The sequence below is a fragment of the Notothenia rossii genome (genome assembly GCF_949606895.1).
Source record: "Notothenia rossii genome assembly, chromosome: 4".
In the NCBI taxonomy this organism is placed as follows: Eukaryota; Metazoa; Chordata; class Actinopteri; order Perciformes; family Nototheniidae; genus Notothenia; species Notothenia rossii.
The window spans coordinates 32566349-32588869 of NC_136902.1; the positions used below are offsets into that span (position 1 = coordinate 32566349).

Genomic DNA, 22521 nt, shown 5'->3' on the forward strand with positions numbered 1-22521 from the left:
AAACCGTTGTTACATACAGTTACGGCATTTCCTGTTTCTGCCGGAGAGAGGGGAGGCCGTCCCAAAGCTTGCCGCTGTATTTACTCCCTCCATCTGACAGGAGGGAGCCTCGTTGAGCTGCGAGTGTGGCTACAGACGGAGTTCACTCGGTCACGGAGGGGTAGGGTCGAGGGAGTGGTTTGGGATTGGGCCTAAATTCACATTGTTTGAGTGTGTAACGCTGGACACTTCTCACACTCAACTACCGCCATCTGCAGGTCTCCCTTGAAAAAGAGATCATTGATCTCAATGGGATTTTAATCTTGGCTACGTAACAGAATTTGCTTGACCAACTGATATTGCAGTTGTTTGGGTAAACATAGCTAACTAGCTAACTAGCTAACCATGGCGATTGTCACTTCTGGTTAGGAACCACAGGAGTATGATAGAAAACATGGCTGTGTACTCAGAAAAGTGGCTAAATTGAATAAAAACAGAAGTTAGTCTTCATGTCTCTATTGCTACTTTCTTTAAATGATTACAAAATCCAATATCATATTTGGATCTTCTGGAAATGACGCCTTGCACATTTTTGTATGACACCTGTGGTTAAAGTGGCAGTTTAATTCCAAAGTGATTATTGCTTAACTTGTCCCTTCTGCTGCCTCTTTTTCCCTCTGCTGTATCTGCTCTCCTGAGTTATTATCCTTATTTCAAAAATAAATAAGGCTAAAACTAGTGTTTACTCCATAGTGTCCCCAGGAAGTGAGTCAGACGAGCCAGGCCGGGTGGCACGGTGTCGCGGTGTCACAGTGTGGTTTGTGGCTGTTTTAAACCATGTGACAGTATGAATAAAGCATGATGCGGCGGACAGCAGGGTGGGCAGGGACTGACAAGGGAACAAGCTCACCCAGTGTTTTGGTGACGGCAGAAAAGTAAAACCCCTTAAAGTTTAATGGGGGCCACGCCGCAGAGAGGAGTGTATAAGCGTGCATGCGTGTGTGTGTGTGTGTGGATCCTGTGGTTTTACTGAGGCTGGAAGCTGCCATACACAGGCCTTTAAACAGTGGGACGTAATCGTGATGCTAATCGAGTCAACAGCCTACCTCGTGTGTGATGGATCAGGGTCACACTGAACTAGTGGGAAGGGAATAGGACCGATGAGCCTTTTTCTTTGTGGCCAATGAGAGTTGTGGTTGAATCCCCGTGCTTAGGAGCTGCTGACTCCCGGAATCCTGTGGTTTCATGCTCCGTGTTCCCCTTTGCTTCTTATCCATCTCAATAGACCTCCAGACGTCCCACATTCTTCCCTCTGTGGCTGCTTACAATGTCTCCTTCTTTTCTTGTTTATGCTGGTGTTTATTTTCTTCTTTTCTTCTATTTGTCCTGTTATTTCATCGTCTTTTCCTCCAGGCATTAGGCTGATCTAAAGCCATCACTGATCTGAAACTCCACCATGTTTTGATTTGATAAAGGTTTATCTACTTTGCTGCTAAACGTCAATGATACTGATTTTGTTTAGTCTATTAACTCCAGCTTTACAGATTCAAGTATTTGTTACAAGCCAAAAGAAGCAGATTAATGCTTCAGCCACAAAACTGTTGTTGACAATGAGCACTGTGGACACTCGGCTCTTAAGGATGAGTTTGGATTATCAGTATCACCAGTGTGCTTATTAAAAGAATGTCCTAAAACTTATATTAAAACAACCAATTTGCTGCATTGAATGTTTGTAGATGATGTAATTCCAGCTAGATAATGTTTGTTTTAATCCATTTAACAAGGAGATTTAAAAAAAGAAATGGGATATTCAAATGCTAAATAGTCATACTGAACTTATCCACACAACTTTCACTGCCTTGGATTTATTGTAACATTTGAACAAAACTAAAATAACTCTGACGTTAATCACATCTTATAATAGCCTAGAAACACTGTTCGACTGCAATGGGCTCTTGTTGAAACGCTCAAGATAACAGTTGTTATATTTTGCTGACAATTTACCTGTCTGCATCCTGATCAGCAAACAATGGCATTCATCTCTGAGAAAAAGTCAAATGTATTTGACAGTACCGTCAAATATCTCCAGGATAAACTGGTCATGAAAGGTTGTCTTAGAAAGTGTTAGAAATTCAGTGTTTTCCCTTAAAACATACATTTAAGTTGCCTAAACTTAAACACATCTTCATCAAAAAGAGACACATCTAAAGATGAAGTCAAATTACTTTTTGAAGACTCAAACAATGTTACCTACTTTGCCTGATCAGAAAAAAACGTTCACAAAAGCTCCAGTGTTGACATCCTGTGCTCTTTCACCAATGACAAGGCAATACAAGGTCGTCGTCAGGGTTCGAGTTATGTGGGAGCCAATGGGAGCTGAGCTCCCATAAGGAGGGGTCTGAGCTCCCACGGACACAGTGAAAATATACATATGTGGGGGTCACTAATACATTAGCAACAACCATTATTTTAATCACAAATAATGCATGTGTCAATGTAATGAGTATTATTTACGTTAACGAGGTAAATAGGCTAAAAGCAAAACATATTTTCCAAAAAAACTACGCATCTCTTGAATGACAATATGCCTGCGCTGCACCTCCAAGGTGCGCAATACATTATTATGCAATCTATGCCGGTGAGCGTGCTGCCGCGCGAGCCGAGATGGTGTGTGTGTGTGTGCGTGTGTGTGTATGTGCGCGTGCGTAGTTGAACCTTTTCATATTTAAGTTTGTAGCAAGAGGGCTGCTTCTGCGAGTGTGTGTGTGTGTGTGTGTGTGTGTGTGTGTGTGTGTGTGTGTGTGTGTGTGTGTGTGTGTGTGTGTGTGTGTGTGTGTGTGTGTGTGTGTGTGTGTGTGTGTGTGTGTGTGTGTGTGTGTGTGTGTGTGTGTGTGTGTGTGTGTGTGTGTGTGTGTGCGTTAGTTTTAAAGACCCCCATAGAGATCAGTTTATCAATCAATCAATCAATGTTTATTTATATAGCCCAATATCACAAATGTTACATTTGTGTCAGTGGACTTCACAGTTTGTACAGAATATCAGTATGACAACACGACACCCTCTGTCCCTAGACCCTCACATCGTACAAGGAAAAACTTCCTGAGAAAACCCACAGTTTAAAGGGAAAAATGGGAGAAACCTCAGGGAGAGCAACAGAGGAGGGATCCCTCTCCCAGGACGGACAGACGTGCAATAGATGCCGTGTGTAAATTGAAAAAATAATACATTTGCACCATAGGTAATCCAAATGTTTGGAAATGCATGTGTGTATAATAGGAAGATGAATCCACGAGGATATCCATCCAGGACTTATGATCCAGGACCTCAGCCACGACTCAAGATCCAGGACTCGCGATCCATGACACAGGACCGCAGGATCATCCATGACTCCGGATCCCGGCGTATATAGACACCAAAAAGAAAGAAATTTGGGGAAGCTGGGTTAATCGGAACATGAGAGTACACAGGTATAGACAGAGAGAAGGAAGAAGTAAGATGTCCCCCGACAAACTAAGCCTATATCAGCAAAACTAGGGGCTGAATCTAATCAGCCCTAACTATAAGCTTTATCAAAAAGGAAGGTCTTAAGCGCACTCTTAAAAACGGATAGGGTGTTTGCCGTCCGAACACAAACTGGAAGCTGATTCCACAAAAGTGGAGCTTGATAGGAAAAGGCTCTGGCTCCCATTGTACTCTTAGAGACTCTAGGAGCAACCAACAACCCTGCATTCTTGGAACGCAATGCCCTAGTAGGACAGTAGGGTATAATGAGTTATTTAAGGTAAGATGGCGCCTGCCCATTAAGGGCTTTGTAGGCGAGAAGAAGAATTTTAAATTATATCCTGTGTTCTATAGGGAGCCAGTGTAAGGCAGCCAGAACAGGAGTAATGTGGTCCATTTTCCTAACTCTGGTTAGTACACGAGCTGCAGCATTTTGAATCAACTGAAGCGACTTGACTGACTTCTTTGTACACCCTGATAATAAAGAGTTACAATAATCCAGCCTTGAAGTAACAAATGCATGGACTAGTTTCTCTGCATCGTTTTGAGGCAAGATATGCCTGATTTTTGCAATGTTACGTAGATGGAAGTAGGCAGTCCTTGAAATTGATTTGATGTGGGTGTTAAAGGATAAATCCTGATCAAATATAACACCAATATATTGAGACTGTATATTCCTTACAGTCTCACTGGAGGCCAAATTAATGCCATCCATAGTTAGTATATCTTTAGATAATTTGTTTCGTAGATTCTTCGGGCCAAGTACAATAACTTCAGTTTTGGTCGTGTTTAACATCAAAAAATGTAAGGTCATCCACGTTTTTAAGTCCTTGAGGCAGTCTTGAATTTTATTTAGATGATTAATTTCATCAGGCTTGATTGATAAATATAGTTGAGTATCATCCGCATAACAATGAAAGTTTACAGAATGATTCCTTATAATATTGCCTAACGGAAGCATATATAGTGTGAACAAAATAGGTCCAAGCACTGAGCCCTGTGGCACTCCATGGCTAACTTTGGTTTGCATGGAAGATTCATCGTTGACACGTACAAACTGAGAGCATTCAGATAGATAGGACCTAAACCAGCATAAAGCAGTTCCCTGTATGCCAACTAAGTGCTCTAGTCTTTGCAATAGGATATCATGGTCGATAGTATCAAATGCAGCACTAAGATCGAGCACGACAAAAATAGAGACAAGTCCCTTGTCTGAGGCTATTAGAATGTCATTTGTGACTTTAACCAGAGCTGTGTCTGTGCTATGTTGTGTTCTAAAGCCAGACTGAAAATCTTCAAATAAATCATAGTTTTTAAAGTAATCACACAGCTGTTTTGCGACTGCTTTCTCAAGAATTTTTGAGAGGAACGGAAGATTAGAAATAGGTCTATAATTGGCTAAATCCTCTGGATCGAGGTTGTGCTTTTTAAGAAGCGGTTTTATCACTGCTACTTTGAATGATTGTGGAACATAGCCTGATAATAAAGACATATTCATAATATTTAATAAAGAAGTGCTAATTAATGGAAAAACTTATTTCAACAGCTTAGTTGGAATCGGGTCTAAGATACACGTTGATGGTTTAGAAGAGAGAATCATTGAATTTAATTGTTCAATGTTTATGGCTGAAAAGCATTCTAGTTTACTATCTAGTGTAATATTAGAACTTACATTTCCGGGAGCTGTTGATAATACTATACTGGTCAAAGGCAAGAGGTCATTGATTTTGTTTCTAAGAGTAACAATTTTATCGTTAAAAAAGCACATAAAATCATTACTACTGAGTGCTATGGGAATAGAAGGCTCAGTCGAGCTGTGGCTCTCTGTCAGCCTGGCTACAGTGCTGAAAAGAAATCTTGCATTATTCTTATTCTCATCTATTAATGAAGAGTAGTAGGCTGCTCTCGCTTTACGCAGTGCTTTCTTATATTCATTGAGAGTAATATGCCAAATTAAACGAGATTCTTCAAGTTTAGTGGAACGCCATATCCTTTCAAGTTGTCTCGACTTTTGCTTTATTTTGCGGGTTTCGGCATTATGCCATGGAGCTAATCTATGTTGTTTTATTTTCTTCTTTTTCAAAGGAACAACAGAGTCTAATTTTATTCGCAGCGCATCTGTAGCACTATCAACAACATGATCAATTTGGGGTGGTGTACATTTTGTATAAGTTTCCTCCCTTACATTCAGACATGCTATCGAGTTAAGTATTGGTGGAATCTCTTCCTTAAATTTGGCTATAGCACTAACAGATAGGTTTCTGCTGCAGGAGCTTTTGGCTAATGCTTTGTAGTCTAGTAACAGTACTTCAAAAGTTACTAAGAAATGGTCGGATAAAGCAGGATTATGCGGTTCGACTAATAGTTGCTCAATTTCAATACCATAAGTCAGAACAAGGTCAAGAGTGCGATTATAGCAGTGGGTTGGTTTATTTACACTCTGACAGAAACCAACAGAATCTAATATAGAGTTAAATGCAACAGAAAGGCTATTTTTATCATCGTCAACATGAATATTAAAGTCACCTACGATAATTACTTTATCTGTTTTAAGAACCAAAGTTGATAAAAACTCAGAGAATTCTGATAATAATTCTGAATAAGGACCTGGTGCACGGTACACTGTAACAAATAAGATTGGCTGCAAAGTTTTCCAGGTCGGATGCGTAAGACTAAAAACGAGGCTTTCAAAGGAGGTATAATTGAATTTTTGTTTAGTATTGATAAGTAAACTTGAGTCAAAGATTGCTGCAACTCCACCTCCTCGGCCCACAGTTTATAACTCGAACCCTGGTCGTCGTGGACAAGGTACTCTTTACAAAAGTGAAAATAGTAAAAGCACAGTGTAGAGAATACTCTGCAGGGAGGAAAAGTCCTGCATTAAAAGGTTTACTTAAGCAACTTTTTTCAAATATTAGCATCAGTTTGTACTTTAAGCATATTTAGGAAAAGTAAAAGTACTCAATATGCATTTCACTGTAAAACATACTGTGTATACTGTAGCTGGTAAAGGTGAATCTTTTTTTTTGAAACAATATTGGGTTACCTTGATATTTTGGTACTTGGATTAGGTTACTGATTACAAAAACATGTTACCAATAATTGTTTCAAGTAACCCTCCAAACCTTGATCTGGATGAGTGTTTTGTTATCTTCTGTGATATGTTTGGTATTTTAAATCATGGTAGTGAATCAGAGCAAAGTGTATACAAGTGTTGAGTGTACCATGTGTATGTGTTCGAGTGTGGTTGTGTGTATGTGTCTCAGGCCCCATTGCCCATAAGGGATGGTCGAGTCCCGTCTATCAAATCCAGTGTGTCAGGGAGCAAATTGGAAATGCCAATTTCACTTTACACTGCCCCGCATCTTATCTCCCCCTCACCCTCATCCCAGCACTTAGCTCATGCGTAAATGAATACGGTCCTCTCACACGTCTACCTCCGTCTGATTTCACTCTGCTCCCACCTCTCTGACCACTTCTGCTCCTCATCCTCCTCCTTCTTCTTCTTCTTCTTCTCCCCCTCCATCCCACCTCATGTCCTCACTTCCCATTCCTGTCTACATTCTCCCATGCCCATTCAGCTGTAACCCATCTGTTTTTTCTCTGTGCGTATTTATGAAATATGTCTGGTTTTTTTGGTGAATATGGATTTATGCATGCTCGGTCTGTATTGCCGCCTGCAATGAACAAGCCGGGGAGAATCACTATGCAAATGAAGCGATATCTCATATTCTAGAATTTGCATTGAATCCATTATAAATCAGCAATTTCTCACACTGGTCTTCTCTGTCTGTCTCAGTATGACTACGAGGGTGGGGACATCGGTGACCTCCCCGTCGACCTCTCCGTGGTATGGAATGGGAACTTCGTCATTGACAACCCCTCCAACATTCAAGGTACCACTTTTTTTTTTATATACGTTTTTTTACCAAGCTGGAGCTTTTTTGGTTGTCCAAAAAAAGGTTTAATCGACACCGCTTGTTTATCCATCTGTAATGATTTTCTGTGAAGCAAAAATGCCTTGTCCACTTTTTCTGCAATTTCATTTTTGACAGCCATCGGGGAGAAAAGTGAAAGTGTACAGTACCATCCATATTCTTGTCTCGGGATTAAAAGAAAGACAGAGGGAGTGATTGATGGACGGAGAGGATAACAAACAAACATCCCACGGAGAAATTAACAGGGATGGATGTAAGAGGGGAAGATAAACAAATGGCAAAACCAATAGGCAGAAGGGAAAATGGATGGAGGGGAAGAGAGATGGGTGGATGACAGGTTGATAAATGTGGTGTGTAATGGTGGGGACTAGATGAGAATAAAGGGATTGACAAAGAAAAATAGAAAGCGACATGGAGGGATGGCATTTATTAGTTTTAATCGCTATCTGTGCATGAAATGGAAAACAATTACCAATTCTAAATTCTTTATCAAGTATAATATATGGAGGCTGTGTGTGGAGGCTAATAGTTTTAGACGTCCCATTACGCAAGTGAATGTAAGTCTTGCTCTGAAGTATTTTGCTTGCCTATAGTAGATTAACTAACATTTTCCAATGTATTCTTTCTCTATTATTCACCATAAGTTTCACCTTTTAGATCAGACATGTTCACACTTTTATATCACATCTTCTGTGTTCTATCTGACATCATTGTAATACATGTCAAACGTGCAGTTCTTTTTGCAGATTGCTTGGATTTATAGTTACTATCGGTCACAACCTAATTCTCCTGCCTGTATTATTTTGTTTATAATGTGCTTTTTAATTTTTGATGTGATGATAGATGGGAATTAAACGTCATGAGCACATGCTGAGAAATACCAAATTTGCCACAACCCAATGAATAATCACATTTTTGTGCAATCAATGGATCATGTCATCTTAAAAAATGGATTTGTTGCCTTTTTCTAATCTGACTGACTAATACCAGCCTACAGTATATCTGATGACACAATCCAATTAGTACCATCATTGCCATTAACTTTGTAAGTTGTAACATTGCATAATGGAGCATCTTAGCCAAAACACATGTGTAAACTGAGTGTGTATCTACTATTTACTACTGTTAATACTTCTATTATTGGTAAAATTACAATTTTGCAGTTGCTTGCTGAATGAAATCAAGGTTAGTTTAGGTTGTTTCAGTCAAAATGGTCCACCCTACAATGAAAGGGAACATAGAAGGTTGCTTTCCAACTCAATGTGCCCCGTTTGATTTATCTACGCTGGTATGAAAAAATAGTTATTCCAACTTGAACTTCAAACAACCCGACATAGATTGCCCAGGGTCTCAGTCTGTTTCCAAGTAAACCGTATAAACTACTAAACTTGTTTTCTACCGCTGAACCATGCGGTGCTGATGATGAAGGCTTACAGTCAACCAAACTGTTTCATTTAGAAATCATGTCAGTCTATATTTCTTTATCATTGACATTCATGTTCCCCAGAGGTTCTTTGTTCTAAGTCAATTACCAATTAGCTAAAATAAATGTATGACCTGCCACTGTAAACAATTTTTTTACAACATGTTATAAATGTCTGCGTGATATTAGCTATCACCTAAAATAAAAAAAACATAACATTTACTAAATATCTCAATAAACCATTTGTACCATTGGTTGCCATGGACATTTAGTTCAAATATTCCTGATTTCCTGAGGGTCAATCCTATTGAATTTAATGATCCCATGGACTTTCAGATGGTCCCATCATAAGGTCAATATATTTTAACTTTCAATAAGTTATTGATTATATGTCAAACAACAATCAGATTAGAGAAAGTTATGATTTACCACTGATCAATGTTTAATAATGGCTTTAAATAAATCACAACGGAATCTTATAAAGCATTGGTACCATTGGTTGCCATGGCATTTTGTTCAGACATGCATGTTCACCAGAGGATGAATCCTACTGACAATGGTCCCATTTGAAGATAAAATAAAAGACATGTACACTGCAGACTATTTTACATCTCCAAGATCAGTAGTGTGAAGCAATAACAATGAAAAAGCAGGATCTTAGCTATCTTTGAATAAAACTCATATCAGAGATGTTGTACATCTGTCGAGGCTCCACAGTGAGGTTTTCCTGCTGAGTTATCCAGCTAACTCCTGAAACACACCCCAGGGATGTGTGCGACAGCAAAGAGAGTTTGGGAGTGTAAAATCCAATGATCTCAGTGTGTGTTCCTGTTATTGGGACTTTGGGTAAGCACAGCAGACCTCTCTCCCCGACTTTCTTGGTGGCATGCATAGAAGGCATGCAGCACTGTAAGCCAGTGGTGTGCTCCTCATAACAAGACAAAGACAGAATAAACCGAAACAGCTGGCGAGGTTATGGATGAGTAATTTGTTTGAATCAACAATGCTTTCAACCCCCCATAGATCTATTCAAGTTATTGTGCTAAAGCCTCATAGAATACCTATTATAAAACTCTGCATTATAAAACCTCATACAAATTGCATAAAGGCCTTCTCCTCCTTTTTCCTCTCCATCCTCTATTAATCCCTCTCAGCTCCGTCCCCGTCTTTTTCTCTTATTATCGTATAAGACCGTATTATCCGTCTGAGGCAGAGGCTGGCCCGGCTTTGCCCTAGTGTAAAGTGGAGATGTTAATGTTAATTAAATCATTCATTTGGTTCAGATTAATTAGCGCCGCGCTACTTTTAAGCCGAGCCGTGGCTAATCAGATTACGCCCGAGCGGAGGGCCGAGGCGGGCAGATGGATACGGAAGAAGCTCGCTTTGAAGTCCGGCCGCCGTCTGTCTGCAGAGGAGGAGGAGATCCCACTCCTTTTTTTCTCTTGCTGTTTTCCCACTTCAGTTCAATTTAAATATGTTTAGCTAGTGTGACTGCAAACACACCTTTGGCCTTGTTATATCAACTGAGGTAATTAAAATAGAGATTAACAGATCAGAAAAAAAAGCTTAGAATAACTATCCATTTACCTTGACTTTTTCACTCTTTGCTGTCTTGCTCTCCTTGTTTTGAATTGTGTAGGAATCAGAAATCTTTTATCAATCCCACAGCGGTGAAATCATTCGTTGCCCTATTATGCTCATGTTCAGGTTCATATTTGTATATTTTGCCACTACTGTGAAATGTTAACATGCTATAATGTTCAAAAAGCTCTATATTTTTCTCATACTGCCTGTGCTGCAGCACCGCTTTTCACCCTCCGTCTGAAACCAGAGCCCAGTCTGCTCTATTTTGATTGGCTTAAAGATGAACTGCCACTTAGTAAATCACGTACAGTGTGTTAGCCAATAAAATAAGATAAACGTGTTAGCCAATAAAAGGACGACTGTTACATAATGATGTCACTATGTTACTTAAGTAAACAAAGTAGTGTATGGGAAAGAAACTGTCAAGGGGTGAACACTGAGGCATGAACTCAATTGCACGACTCAAAACTCAGACTCAGATAGCGTTTCAAAATAAAGACTTTACTGGAATTTTGCACAGTAATAAAATAAGGAAAACAAAACACTCTTTTGAGGAAAACTAGAATCGTGATCTATAGCATAGGTCCGTGAAAGGTCCGTGAGGTAAGCCGATATGTAGGTCTTCGAGAGACAACGAACTGACAATTAACAGGAGGGAGCTAACACAATATATACACAGGTAAAGGGGACACAGTTGGAAACAATCAGGGCGGGGAAAATAATCAAGGACACAGGAGACAGAAAGGGGCGGGGAGCGTGGAGGCCTGAAATGAGAGGAAGAAATAATTAAGGGCATAGACATAAAGCACAAGACAAAGGGACATGACAACTCTAACATAAAGAATAAACTTTCACTATAAGTTTCTTGGACATGACAGTACCCCCCCTTCTAGGGACGGCTCCTGACGGCCCAGGCTCCTCTGAGTTGAGGCGGTCAAAATCCTCAATGAGGTTTTTGTCTACGATGAAGCGGGAAGGAATCCATTGCCGCTCCTCAGGACCATAACCCTTCCAGTCAACCAGTAACTGTCGCCCTCTACCCCTTTTCCGACTAGCCAATAGTGACTTGACCGTGTAAACCGGACCTCCATCGATCATCCGGGGGGGCGGGGGGGGGTTTGACGGTGGGAACCATAGCGCTCTCCTTCAACGGTTTTAATTTCCCTACATGGAAGGTGGGATGTACCTTCATGGCCCTGGGAAGCCGTAGTCTCACTGAGACTGGGTTTATGACCTTGGTGATGGGAAAAGGACCCACAAACCGGGGAGCCAGTTTTCGGGAGAGTACGTGGAGGGGAAGGTCTCGTGTAGAGAGCCAGACTTTTTGGCCTGGTTGGTATACAGGGGCTGGTCGGCGTTTTCGGTCTGCTGCTCTTTTAACCAGTTGCGCATTCCCGCAGCCCACACGCGCCGACAACGCCTGACCAGAGCGTGGGCAGACGGGACCGTGACCTCCCTCTCCGTGGCTGGGAACAGTGGCAGCTGGTAGCCATAAACACAGTGAATTGGGGACAGGCCCGTGGCAGAAGTAGGGAGGATGTTGTGTGCATACTCAACCCAGGTGAGGTGCTTGCTCCAGGAGGATGGATTCTGGGACACCAGGCAGCGCAGGCAGGTCTCCAGTTCTTGATTTAGGCGCTCTGTCTGGCTGTTAGACTCCGGATGGTATCCAGACGAGAGACTGACCGTGGCACCAATGAGGCTGCAGAACTCCTTCCAGAAGCGTGACACAAACTGGGGGCCCCGGTCGGAGACAATATCCTTAGGGAAACCATGAAGCCGAAACACATTCTGCATCATGACCTCCGCCGTTTCCTTAGCTGAGGGCATCTTGGGCAGAGCAATGAAATGTGTCATCTTGGAAAATCTGTCCACTACCGTGAGAACTGTGGTTTTACCTCTAGAGAGGGGCAGGCCAGTGACGAAGTCCATGGAGATCTCTGAACAGGGCCTGTTGGGAATAGGGAGTGGTTGTAATAGTCCTATTCGCGACCTGGAAGAGGTCTTGTTTCGAGCGCAGATAGGGCACGCCTCCACATACTCCTTCACCTCCTTCTCCATGGATGTCCACCAGAAACGTTGTTTAATAATGAACATAGTTCTCTTGACTCCGGGGTGACAGGTGAGCAGCGAAGTGTGAGCCCAGTGGATCACCTGTGGTCGCTCGGCCTCCTGAACAAAAATCCGGTTAGGCGGGCAACCCCTTGGTGCAGGAGCTCCAGCATTGGCACGTTTTACCTCCTTCTCTACTGGCCAAGTCAGCGCTCCTACCACCCGGTTCAATGGGATGATGGGTTCCGGCTCCTTGGCTGCAGGCACAGGGTCAAACAGACGGGACAGAGCGTCAGGCTTGACATTCTGAGACCCCGGCCTGTAGGAAAGAACAAAGTCAAAACGGTTGAAAAACAAGGTCCACCTAGCCTGGCGGGAGTTCAGTCTTTTTGCCTTTCTTATGTACTCCAGGTTCTTGTGATCGGTCCAGACCACAAAAGGATGCTCGGCTCCCTCCAACCAATGCCTCCACTCTTCCAACGCTAACTTCACGGCCAGCAACTCACGGTTTCCCACGTCATAATTTCTCTCTGCCGGGGAGAGCTTCCTGGACAGGAAAGCGCAGGGGTGAAGTTTGTTGTCCTTCTGTTGTTGCTGGGAGAGGACCGCTCCCACCCCCTCGTTGGAGGCATCCACTTCCACCACGAACTGGCGAGTGGGATCCGGCATGGTAAGTATGGGGGCAGTGGTGAACATCTTTTTCAGCCGAGAAAAAGCCTCCTCAGCCTGAGGAGACCACACAAAAGGCACCTGAGGGGACGTGAGGATATGAATAGGGGCTGCAATAGCGCTGAAGCTCCGCACAAAACGTCTGTAAAAATTAGCAAAGCCTAAAAACTGCTGCACTTTCTTGCGAGAGTCAGGGGTAGGCCAACAGGCTACTGCGCTAACTTTTTCTGGGTCCATCCTAACCTGACCTGGGGAAATGATGAAGCCCAAAAAAGTGATTGTTTCTACATGAAATTCACACTTTTCAGCTTTGACAAACAACTTATTTTGGAGCAGTTTCTGTAGAACCAGGCGGACATGTTGTTTGTGGGTGTGAAGGTCAGGGGAGTAGATCAGAATGTCGTCCAGATAAACAAAAACGAAACGGTTCAGAAACTCCCTCAACACGTCGTTGATCATAGCCTGGAAGACTGCAGGAGCGTTTGACAAGCCAAACGGCATAACCAGGTATTCATAATGCCCTGAAGGGGTGTTAAAACCCGTCTTCCATTCATCGCCTCCCTGATCCTGACCAAATGATAGGCGTTACACAGGTCTAACTTGGTGAAAACCTTGGCTTCCTGAAGCTGCTCGAAAGCGGACGAGATGAGAGGGAGGGGGTACCGGTTTTTAACCGTAATGTCATTGAGAGGTGAGTAGTCGATACAGGGTCTAAGAGATCCATCCTTTTTGCCCACGAAAAAAAACCCTGCACCTGCTGGGGATGAGGAATGACGAATAAGCCCTGTTTTGAGGGAGGCATCAATATAGTCCTTCATGGCCTCTTTCTCAGGTCCTGAAATTGCATAAAGTCGACCCTTAAGAATGGGAGACCCGGCAATCAAGTCAATAGCACAGTCATAGGAGCGGTGAGGAGGAAGAGCCAGAGCTTTGGACTTACTAAAGACTTCACTAAAGTCGTGGTAGCAGGAAGGAACTGAAAGTACATCCGGAAGATATATTTTTGGGACTGTATCCTGCCTAACACTCCCAGTGTTACATCTCCTGTCAATCTCTGCTACCTGCTTAAAACAGTGATCAATGCAATTCTTTCCCCACCCCTCCACCCTCCCAGATTGCCAATCTATGTGAGGGTTATGAAGTTTCAACCAGGGAAAACCCAAAATGAGTGGATGTTGGGCTGAGTTAAATAAGTGAAAAGACATTGTCTCGTGGTGGTTATCATTACATCTTACTTCCAAAGGCTCTGTTTGGTGAGTCACTTTAAACAACAGCCGCCCATCGAGAGCACTCGCTTCAAGAGGCTGGGGTAGAGGTTTAGTTTTTATGTCCCATTTTTTAACTAAACCCCAATCCATAAGACCTTCGTCCGCCCCTGAGTCAATGAGAACACCATGAGTAACTACATTGTCTCTGATTTTTACCTGGATCCGGGTCAGGGTGCGAGGAGGAAAGTCAGAGGAAGAGATCCGGCTCACCAACGTACTCCTCTTTATTGGTGAGCCTCCTCTTTTACCGGACAAGCCGCTTGTGGGTGTCCGCGCTGCCCGCAGTAGAAACACAGACCCTCCTTGAATCGACGCTGACGTTCTGCCAGCGACAGCTTGGCGCGGCCCAACTGCATTGGCTCCTCCACGGAGCCAGGGGGCGCTGTTGTCTGGAACGCAGGTGGTGAGGGGTGACGGAGCCTCCAAGAAGAAGTAATATCCAGCGGTGAGCGTCTCCTCTGGAGAGGCGGATCAACCGCATCCTTGGATTTATTCCTTCTCCTCTCCGTCAAACGATTGTCTATCCTTATAGCCATGGATATGACAGAGTCCAAGTCAGCGGGCAGATCGAGAGGCGCCAGCTGGTCTTGTAAAGAATCCGAGAGACCGCTGACGAAAGCGTCAAACAATGCAGTGGAGTTCCAGCCGCTGTCGGCTGCCTTAGTCCGGAACTCGATGGCGTAGTCAGCCACACTCCGCTGATGTTGTCACAGCTTGATCAGAGCCCGAGCTGCTTCCCTGCCCGGCGTGGTTTGATCGAAGGTCTTCCTCATAGTGTCTATGAAGTTTTCCAGAGACCCGCAGATAGGCGAGCCTCGGGACCATTCTGCCGTGGCCCACGCTGCTGCTCGACCGGAGAGATGAGAGATCATAAAAGCCACTTTGGAATTGTCCGTGGGAAAAGCAGCCGGTTGGTGGTGATAGTGTAACTCACACTGCACGATGAACGGCCGGCAGCCTTCTGAGTACTTTTCGGGTGGAGCCAGACGCATGGAAGCACTGTGCGGCTCAGTAACCCGGTTGGGATCGAATCCGGTCACCGCTGGAACCGGAGGAGTCGTAGGAGGAGAAACAGCCTGCAGGTGAGTGAGCACACGCTGAACCTCTGCTGCCAGTAGATTCACTTGGGTCGTCACCGATGTTTGTAGTTCCCTCTGGCTGCTGGTTAGATTCTGCACTCCCTGCTGCATGGTGGCCATATGCTCCTCTTGTTGCCCAAGACGTTGGCCCTGAGAGCGGATAGCGTTCTTAATCTGATCTGAGTCGGCTGAGTTCATTTTGATGGTCAGTTCGTACTGTCAAGGGGTGAACACTGAGGCATGAACTCAATTGCACGACTCAAAACTCAGACTCGGATAGCGTTTCAAAATAAAGACTTCACTGGAATTTTGCACAGTAATAAAATAAGGAAAACAAAACACTCTTTCGAGGAAAACTAGAATCGTGATCTATAGCATAGGTCCGTGAAAGGTCCGTGAGGTAAGCCGATACGTAGGTCTTCGAGAGACAACAAACTGACAATTAACAGGAGGCAGCTAACACAATATATACACAGGTAAAGGGGACACAGTTGGAAACAATCAGGGCGGGGAAAATAATCAAGGACGCAGGAGACAGAAAGGGGCGGGGAGCGTGGAGGCCTTAAATGAGAGGAAGAAATAATTAAGGGCATAGACATAAAGCACAAGACAAAGGGACATGACAACTCTAACATAAAGAATAGACTTTCACTATAAGTTTCTTGGACATGACAGAAACTCCCTCTGGAGGGAACACAGGGATTTTAGACTTTGCATACCATTGAAATGCACAAAAACCTATAGAACACACCACAGGGATGGGAAAACCCAAAAAGGATAATAGCGCCTCTTTAACCCTCCTGTTGTCTTCGTTTTCCCCCCTTACTTTGGTGTTCGCGGTCAAATTTGACCGGTCCTGTTTTAACTGCTATTACATTAACACAAAAACCATTAATCATCACCACATTTCATTTAACGCCCTTTCAAACTGTAAATATTGTATCAGACTACCGGTATACATGAAAAACTGCAGTAAATATACAAAGAACAGACACTGAACATGTATTGCGTGTGCCAGGTTTGATCCAAAATTCAATGAAAGTGGTGATCAGCAAATGCATACGTTCAAATGTCTACTGTGAAGGATATCATAAAGCCTTAATGCAATCGAATGTAAAACAAAAAAGTTATGATGATGAAAGTAGTACATCGGTCAGATTTGACCCGAAGACAACAGGACGGTTGAAAGGGGTAGTGCAGATAAAAAGACAAATACCATAAAAGCTAATAAATAATTATAGCACAAGTTCATAAAATCCAATAAGTACATATACATAGTAAGAAGGAATTGAAATTGGTAGCAGTATTATGAAATACATAAACACATAAATTGCTTGTTTCTCTCCTCAAATAGTTTCCTCTCTGTTCCTCTCATTGTCTGGGGCTCGCGGGGCCTCACCATCTTTACATTCATAACTATTTGTGTTGCTGTTTTGTTAACAAGCACAGCTAAAATGTATCTCCCCCCTCACCCCGCCCGCCTTTCATCTCCCGCCTGTCTCTCGTCTCAGGTGTTTAAGGTTTTTAATTATTTTTTTATTTATTACTTTTAATGACTTTTTCCACTCTGCAGAGTTAAGGGAATGCTTTTATTTTTCTTCGACACAACAGATTATCAATTCCCTATTGACGTTAGAAGACATTACCTGTTGAATTAATTTCTTTAATATCCCTCTAGGTTGCTTGTTCCTTTTTTTACTCCTACTTATCCATGGCAACAGATATTTCCTCATCGTCCCAGCTTGGTAGTGGTAATATTTCTTCACTGTAGGTGTTTTAACATTCATTTATGCAGTCCCCTCTGAGCTTCAAGACACACATTTTTGATTACTTTTTGTCGTGCCAGCCTTACTTTTAATTCAAATTAACAATTTACATAACTTTCTGTTTATCAGAATAATATTTTTCAAGCACTATACCGAAGGTTACACACAATAGAGCAACCCTAATACATGTTTATATACAACACCAAGCAAAACAATGTACTCTAGCTTGGTGTAGAAAATAAAGTGAAAATAATTTTCTTTGAAAAATTAAAATATAGGCACAGCTGACTTGTTAAAGCTTAACTTAACCGATCAGAGCAGACTGGGCTCTGGTTTCAGACAGAGGGTGAAAAGGCAGTGTTCGAAAAATAAAGAGCTTTTTGATCATTAAAGCACGTAAATATATTTCATAGTATAAGCACATAATACAAATATGAACCTTAAAGGCCCTGACACACCAAACTGACAACAAAGAACATGTCCCGACGGACCCGACTGTTGTGTCGCCTCACGTCTCCTGCGTCTTGGCCAAAAAGTCGCAGTGGAACACACCGCAAAGACTTCAGCCGACGGCCAAGTAGCACGTACGCGCTGCACATGCATGAGTGGCCATAACTCTCCTTACCAGCAGGCGGCGGTAGTGTGTATTCGTCATTCAAAAGAGGCAACAACCGGAAGACAGACTGCGTGATTAGTGATGGGCATTCCGGCTCTTCTTGGTGAGCCGGATCATTTGGCTCGGCACACCAAGAAGAGCCGGCTCTTTCGGCATCCAAACGGCTCTTCAGTTGACCACATATACCTTTTATAATTCAATCAAATTGATGATACCCTGATGATTCAATACATCCTTTGTACTGAAGTTTTCAAAAGTAATGTAAGTAATGTTTAATATAAATGATTTGCTGTGGCCAATTGTTTTCATTGCATTTACAGACCCTTGTATCTCTCTGATACCGCCCCATGAATGCACTGACTTGCTTGTAGAACCACGCCACACAAAGCAGATAGCAACACCACCTATAAAAACGTAAGCATAGACATTTCAAAAAAGGGGCTACTGTATCAACATTTTAAAATTATATTTAAAGAAAAGGCCCAGACAAAACAGCAGGGCTCTATTTCAGTATTAACTATAGAAAAAAAGACAGCAACAGCTGACATCAAATCTTTGCTGAGCCTAAGGATAATCATAAATAAATAACATAGTGCAAATAAATATATTGCAATGCTCAAAACAGCAGCATCCAACCGTCTCTAATCCTTGGATATTACATGTCACTGCATGCATGCACGGAGCAGCTGTAGCGCGGAGATCATCATATCATTCTGTCTTGTATTACTGAACAACAACAAAAATGGCTCGTTCGCGGGCGCGAGCCGGCTCCCGTCGTTCACTTAAAAGAGCCGGCTCAAAGAACATCACTAATATACAAACAACAAATAGCTACATGCTACAGCTCGAGCCAAGCAGCACAGGGATGAACTATAATAATATAATATTTTAACAGTATCGGTGCAGTGCCTTTTCAGTGGGGCAAGATATAGCAAATATGTGTGCCTCTCCTGCTATTTGTGTTTATTCTTCGAATCACAAAGCGTTAAGAAAAGAAAAAAAATGTGCCTACATAAACAGTTGCAGCCCTAGCATTATTATTGGTTTAACTACTAACAGTATATTTTTAAAACATTTTAAAATGACCATCTTGAACTACACTACAACATTACAATACTTCTAGGCAGATTGTGGACTCCTATTCAGGCAAATAGTGTTTCACTAAGCTGAACAGCCAATCAGAGAGATGTATTTTGCCGACAGCCTCCGCTGCAGATTCAACAAGGTGAATCGGCAGCGGAAGGTGTCGGCACGGCCGAAAAGACAAGACGGTGCGGGACACACCAATCTGAGTAGGGCGACAGAACGCTCATCGACGGCCCAAATCGGCTTGGTGTGTCAGGGCCTTAAAATGAGCATAATAGTGCGCCTATAAAATCGCAACAAATCCATTTCTATAATAATGGATAAGACTGGCAAAGAAAAAAGAAACACAAGTTAAAACATGATACAGCTTTTGCACTGGAAATCTGGAAAACGGGTCAACATGTATCAATTATGTGCAATTATAGCGGAGAGGATCCCTCCCCAAGGACAGCATACATTGCAATATATGTTGTGTGTATGGTTGAAAAAGATCATACAATTCAAACATAGAAATTACAGATTAAAAAAATTACAATTTAGCAAGGTAATGTGCACTGGGAATATCTGCTGTTCCTTCAGTGAATGAGGAATGTTTGCACAACTCCAATATCTAATGTCTCTCTTCTTCTTCCTCCATTGCAGCCCACCTGTACAAGTGCAGAGCGCTGCGGGACAGCTGTGGTATGTGCCTGAAAGCCGACCCCAGGTTTGAATGTGGTTGGTGCGTCCAGGACAGGAAGTGCTCCCTCAGGCAGGAGTGTAACGGCGGAGGAAACTCCCACCTCCCTCTGCAGCTGGCTGAAGGCGGAGGGTGGATGCATGCCGCCTCTGGGAACAGCCGCTGCACCCACCCCAAGATCACTAAGGTGTGTGTGTGTGTGTGTGTGTGTGTGTGTGTGTGTGTGTGTGTGTGTGTGTGTGTGTGTGTGTGTGTGTGTGTGTGTGTGTGTGTGTGTGTGTGTGTGTGTGTGTGTGTGTGTGTGTGTGTGTGTGTGTGTGTGTGTGTGTGTGTGTGTGTGTGTGTGTGTGTGTGTGTGTGTGTGTGTGTGTGTGTGTGTGTGTGTATTAAACAGGCTGTGAAAGTGTGTGTATTTGCGAGGATGCACTTTTAGGGATTATGTTTCTGTCTAATGAGGAATGGTTGCCAGGTAGATGGAGAGAGTTTGTTGGCTACCTTTCAGACACAACACAACATGTTCCAAATCACAGAAGAGTGGAACTTTGTAAATATGATCACATGACACAGGTAGCACTTTTAATGAGCCAGTGCTCAGAACATGCAGTGTGATGCTACATCAGCAGTTGATGGAAACCAGAATGGGCTATGACATCCTGTCCAGGGTCAAATATTATATCAGCAGAATAAAACCTATGGCCAGTGAAGTTGCCAATAAACCTATAGGCCTAATCATTGTTGTTTGGCCAAGAGGACATATTGAGCTAATTTTCATCTTCATATTTTTATTTTGTGTCTCTACCGTGACATGTTTCTATGCTTTAATGTTCAAAAATCTCTTTATTTGTCTCATACTGCCTGTGCTGCAGCACCTATTTTCACCCTCTGTCAGAAACCAGAGCCCCGTCTGCTCTGATTGGTTAGCTGGTCGACTCTCTTATTATCGGTTAACTGCTTAGAGATGGAGCGAAAGCCAATAGAAGCAAGAGTGTTATACGTAGTCCTGTCTCTATGTAGCAGCTCTGTTGTGATTGATCAATGTTGAAACCAAAAATACGTGCCAAATTCTGCAAATATTTCATATGTTCTCCTATTTTATCGTAGATCTATTTGTGAATAAGCAAAAGCAAGTGTATTTTCTTACTATTTAATTTAGATTCTATGTGGTAAACATGTATTATACCGCTCTGCAATTTGTGTTCTTTGCTATGGCTTCATATCTGTTTAGATTTGTAATGACTTTTATTATTGTAAAAAAACAACAAAGCAAATATGAAGCAATTATACAATATAGATATTTGAAACCTTCTTTAGGATTGTGTTTCTCTATAGTATCACTATTGGAAAGAAAAATAAATATTCCCATTTGCCCAAAACCCCAAGAGACTCTTAAAATCAAACTCTCTTTAATGTTCCAGTCCTTAGATATGAAAAACAGAAGCAGCAAGGCTCCTTTGAGCGCCCCACCATAATATCGTCAACTGGTGAAGTCACCTGTGGAGATCCAAAGGCTGGTAGACCTTGATAGGCCGTTGCGTCAGCTCCCCCCCCCCGAAGCTCCCGTGGTCACGAAATCCCTACGTGTCCTGAACACGCTGCTCCATTTTAATGTGCCACTATTAAAACAGGACCTTGTGCCTGCCCTTGACACAGAAATGGTATTATTACTCAATGTTACATCAAACTGGTACTCCAGAGACAGAGGCAAGCATGTTTGCTTAGTCTTTTTCAAGCTGTCTTTTAGGCAGCTTCATCTGTGTTTGTCACTGTCACTTGATTTAAAAAAAAATTCAGATATCCATTCATGTTATTTTTGCTTTACTTTTTTATTTGGTGATGTTTCATCTGCATTTTCTTTGTATTGACTTTCAGTGGGTATTATTCAAAGAAGTCGCCTTTATCATATCTAAATAATACTGTCCAAAAATGTTTTTCTGAAGATTAATGATATAATATGTGTCATTTAAGAAAAGTACCCACTTGGTTTTATCTATTGTCATTGATTACAAGAGCAACACGTCTCATTAAATACTCTTAATTATGTTTTACAAATATTAGCTTAATATCACGAGAAAGTACACTTTTTCATGAATAGATTCTAGCATTTTTTAAGTCAAATCATTAATATAATGCAATGCCATTTCTTAATAGTGTTGGCTTATGGTATATGAGTGTTTAAGTTTCTTACTCTTGACCTCACAGTACGTTATGCCAATGACAAACTGTTATGTTAAAACCTTTGCTACTATAAGTTGTTCTGGATAAAAGACTCCCCTATTGTGTGAGAGGATAACAAAATCCACATTTAGGAACAAAGCAGTGTGTTTTGCAAGACTCTGACTGTGTTATTGTACTGTAAGAACATAAGGACATGGGAAGGAGAAGGGAGTAAAAGAGTAATGTGTTTTCATATCAAGGCAATAGTACACGTAGAGTGGGACCGGGGGTAATCAATTGAAAGACATCTGGATATAAAAGCAGACGCTATTCTTTTTATTCATGGGTAATTTCTGCCTTGCTTAGTTTATATTACCTTCCAGGGGTTTTTCATTTATCAGGTAGAGCAGCCATTATAATGCTTTATTTACATATGTTGACTTAATTAAAACTATTCAATTAAAAGGTAAATCAGTTATTTTAACCCCCCTTGCTGATTATGTAATATGATGTGATAATAACAGTTCTCCATCAGATCTGATCATCTTTTGGACACATACCACCAATTGCTATTAAGGTATATTTGTATCTGTGGTATACATTACTATAATGTTTTACTGTTCCTGGATACAGTCAGTGTTAATATTAAATATTAACATCTTGTAGGTATAACTGGTATCCACAAATGAAAAGCAACAGCGAGCCTTCAATCATATTTTAAAAAAAA

At 42.0% G+C, this 22521-nt stretch overlaps 1 protein-coding gene across 1 annotated transcript in view; it reads left to right on the forward strand.

Moving 5' to 3' along the window:
- Window positions 1-22521, forward strand: part of LOC307034774 (plexin-A1-like) — a gene marked incomplete at its 3' end in the record, with an annotated part of 288778 nt that overhangs the window by 222564 nt on the left and 43693 nt on the right. The window contains exons 12-13 of the mRNA XM_079673657.1: window positions 7280-7376; window positions 19604-19827. Of these exons, the coding sequence (XP_079529783.1) occupies window positions 7280-7376; window positions 19604-19827 (321 nt within the window). The remainder of the gene's footprint in view (window positions 1-7279; window positions 7377-19603; window positions 19828-22521) is intronic.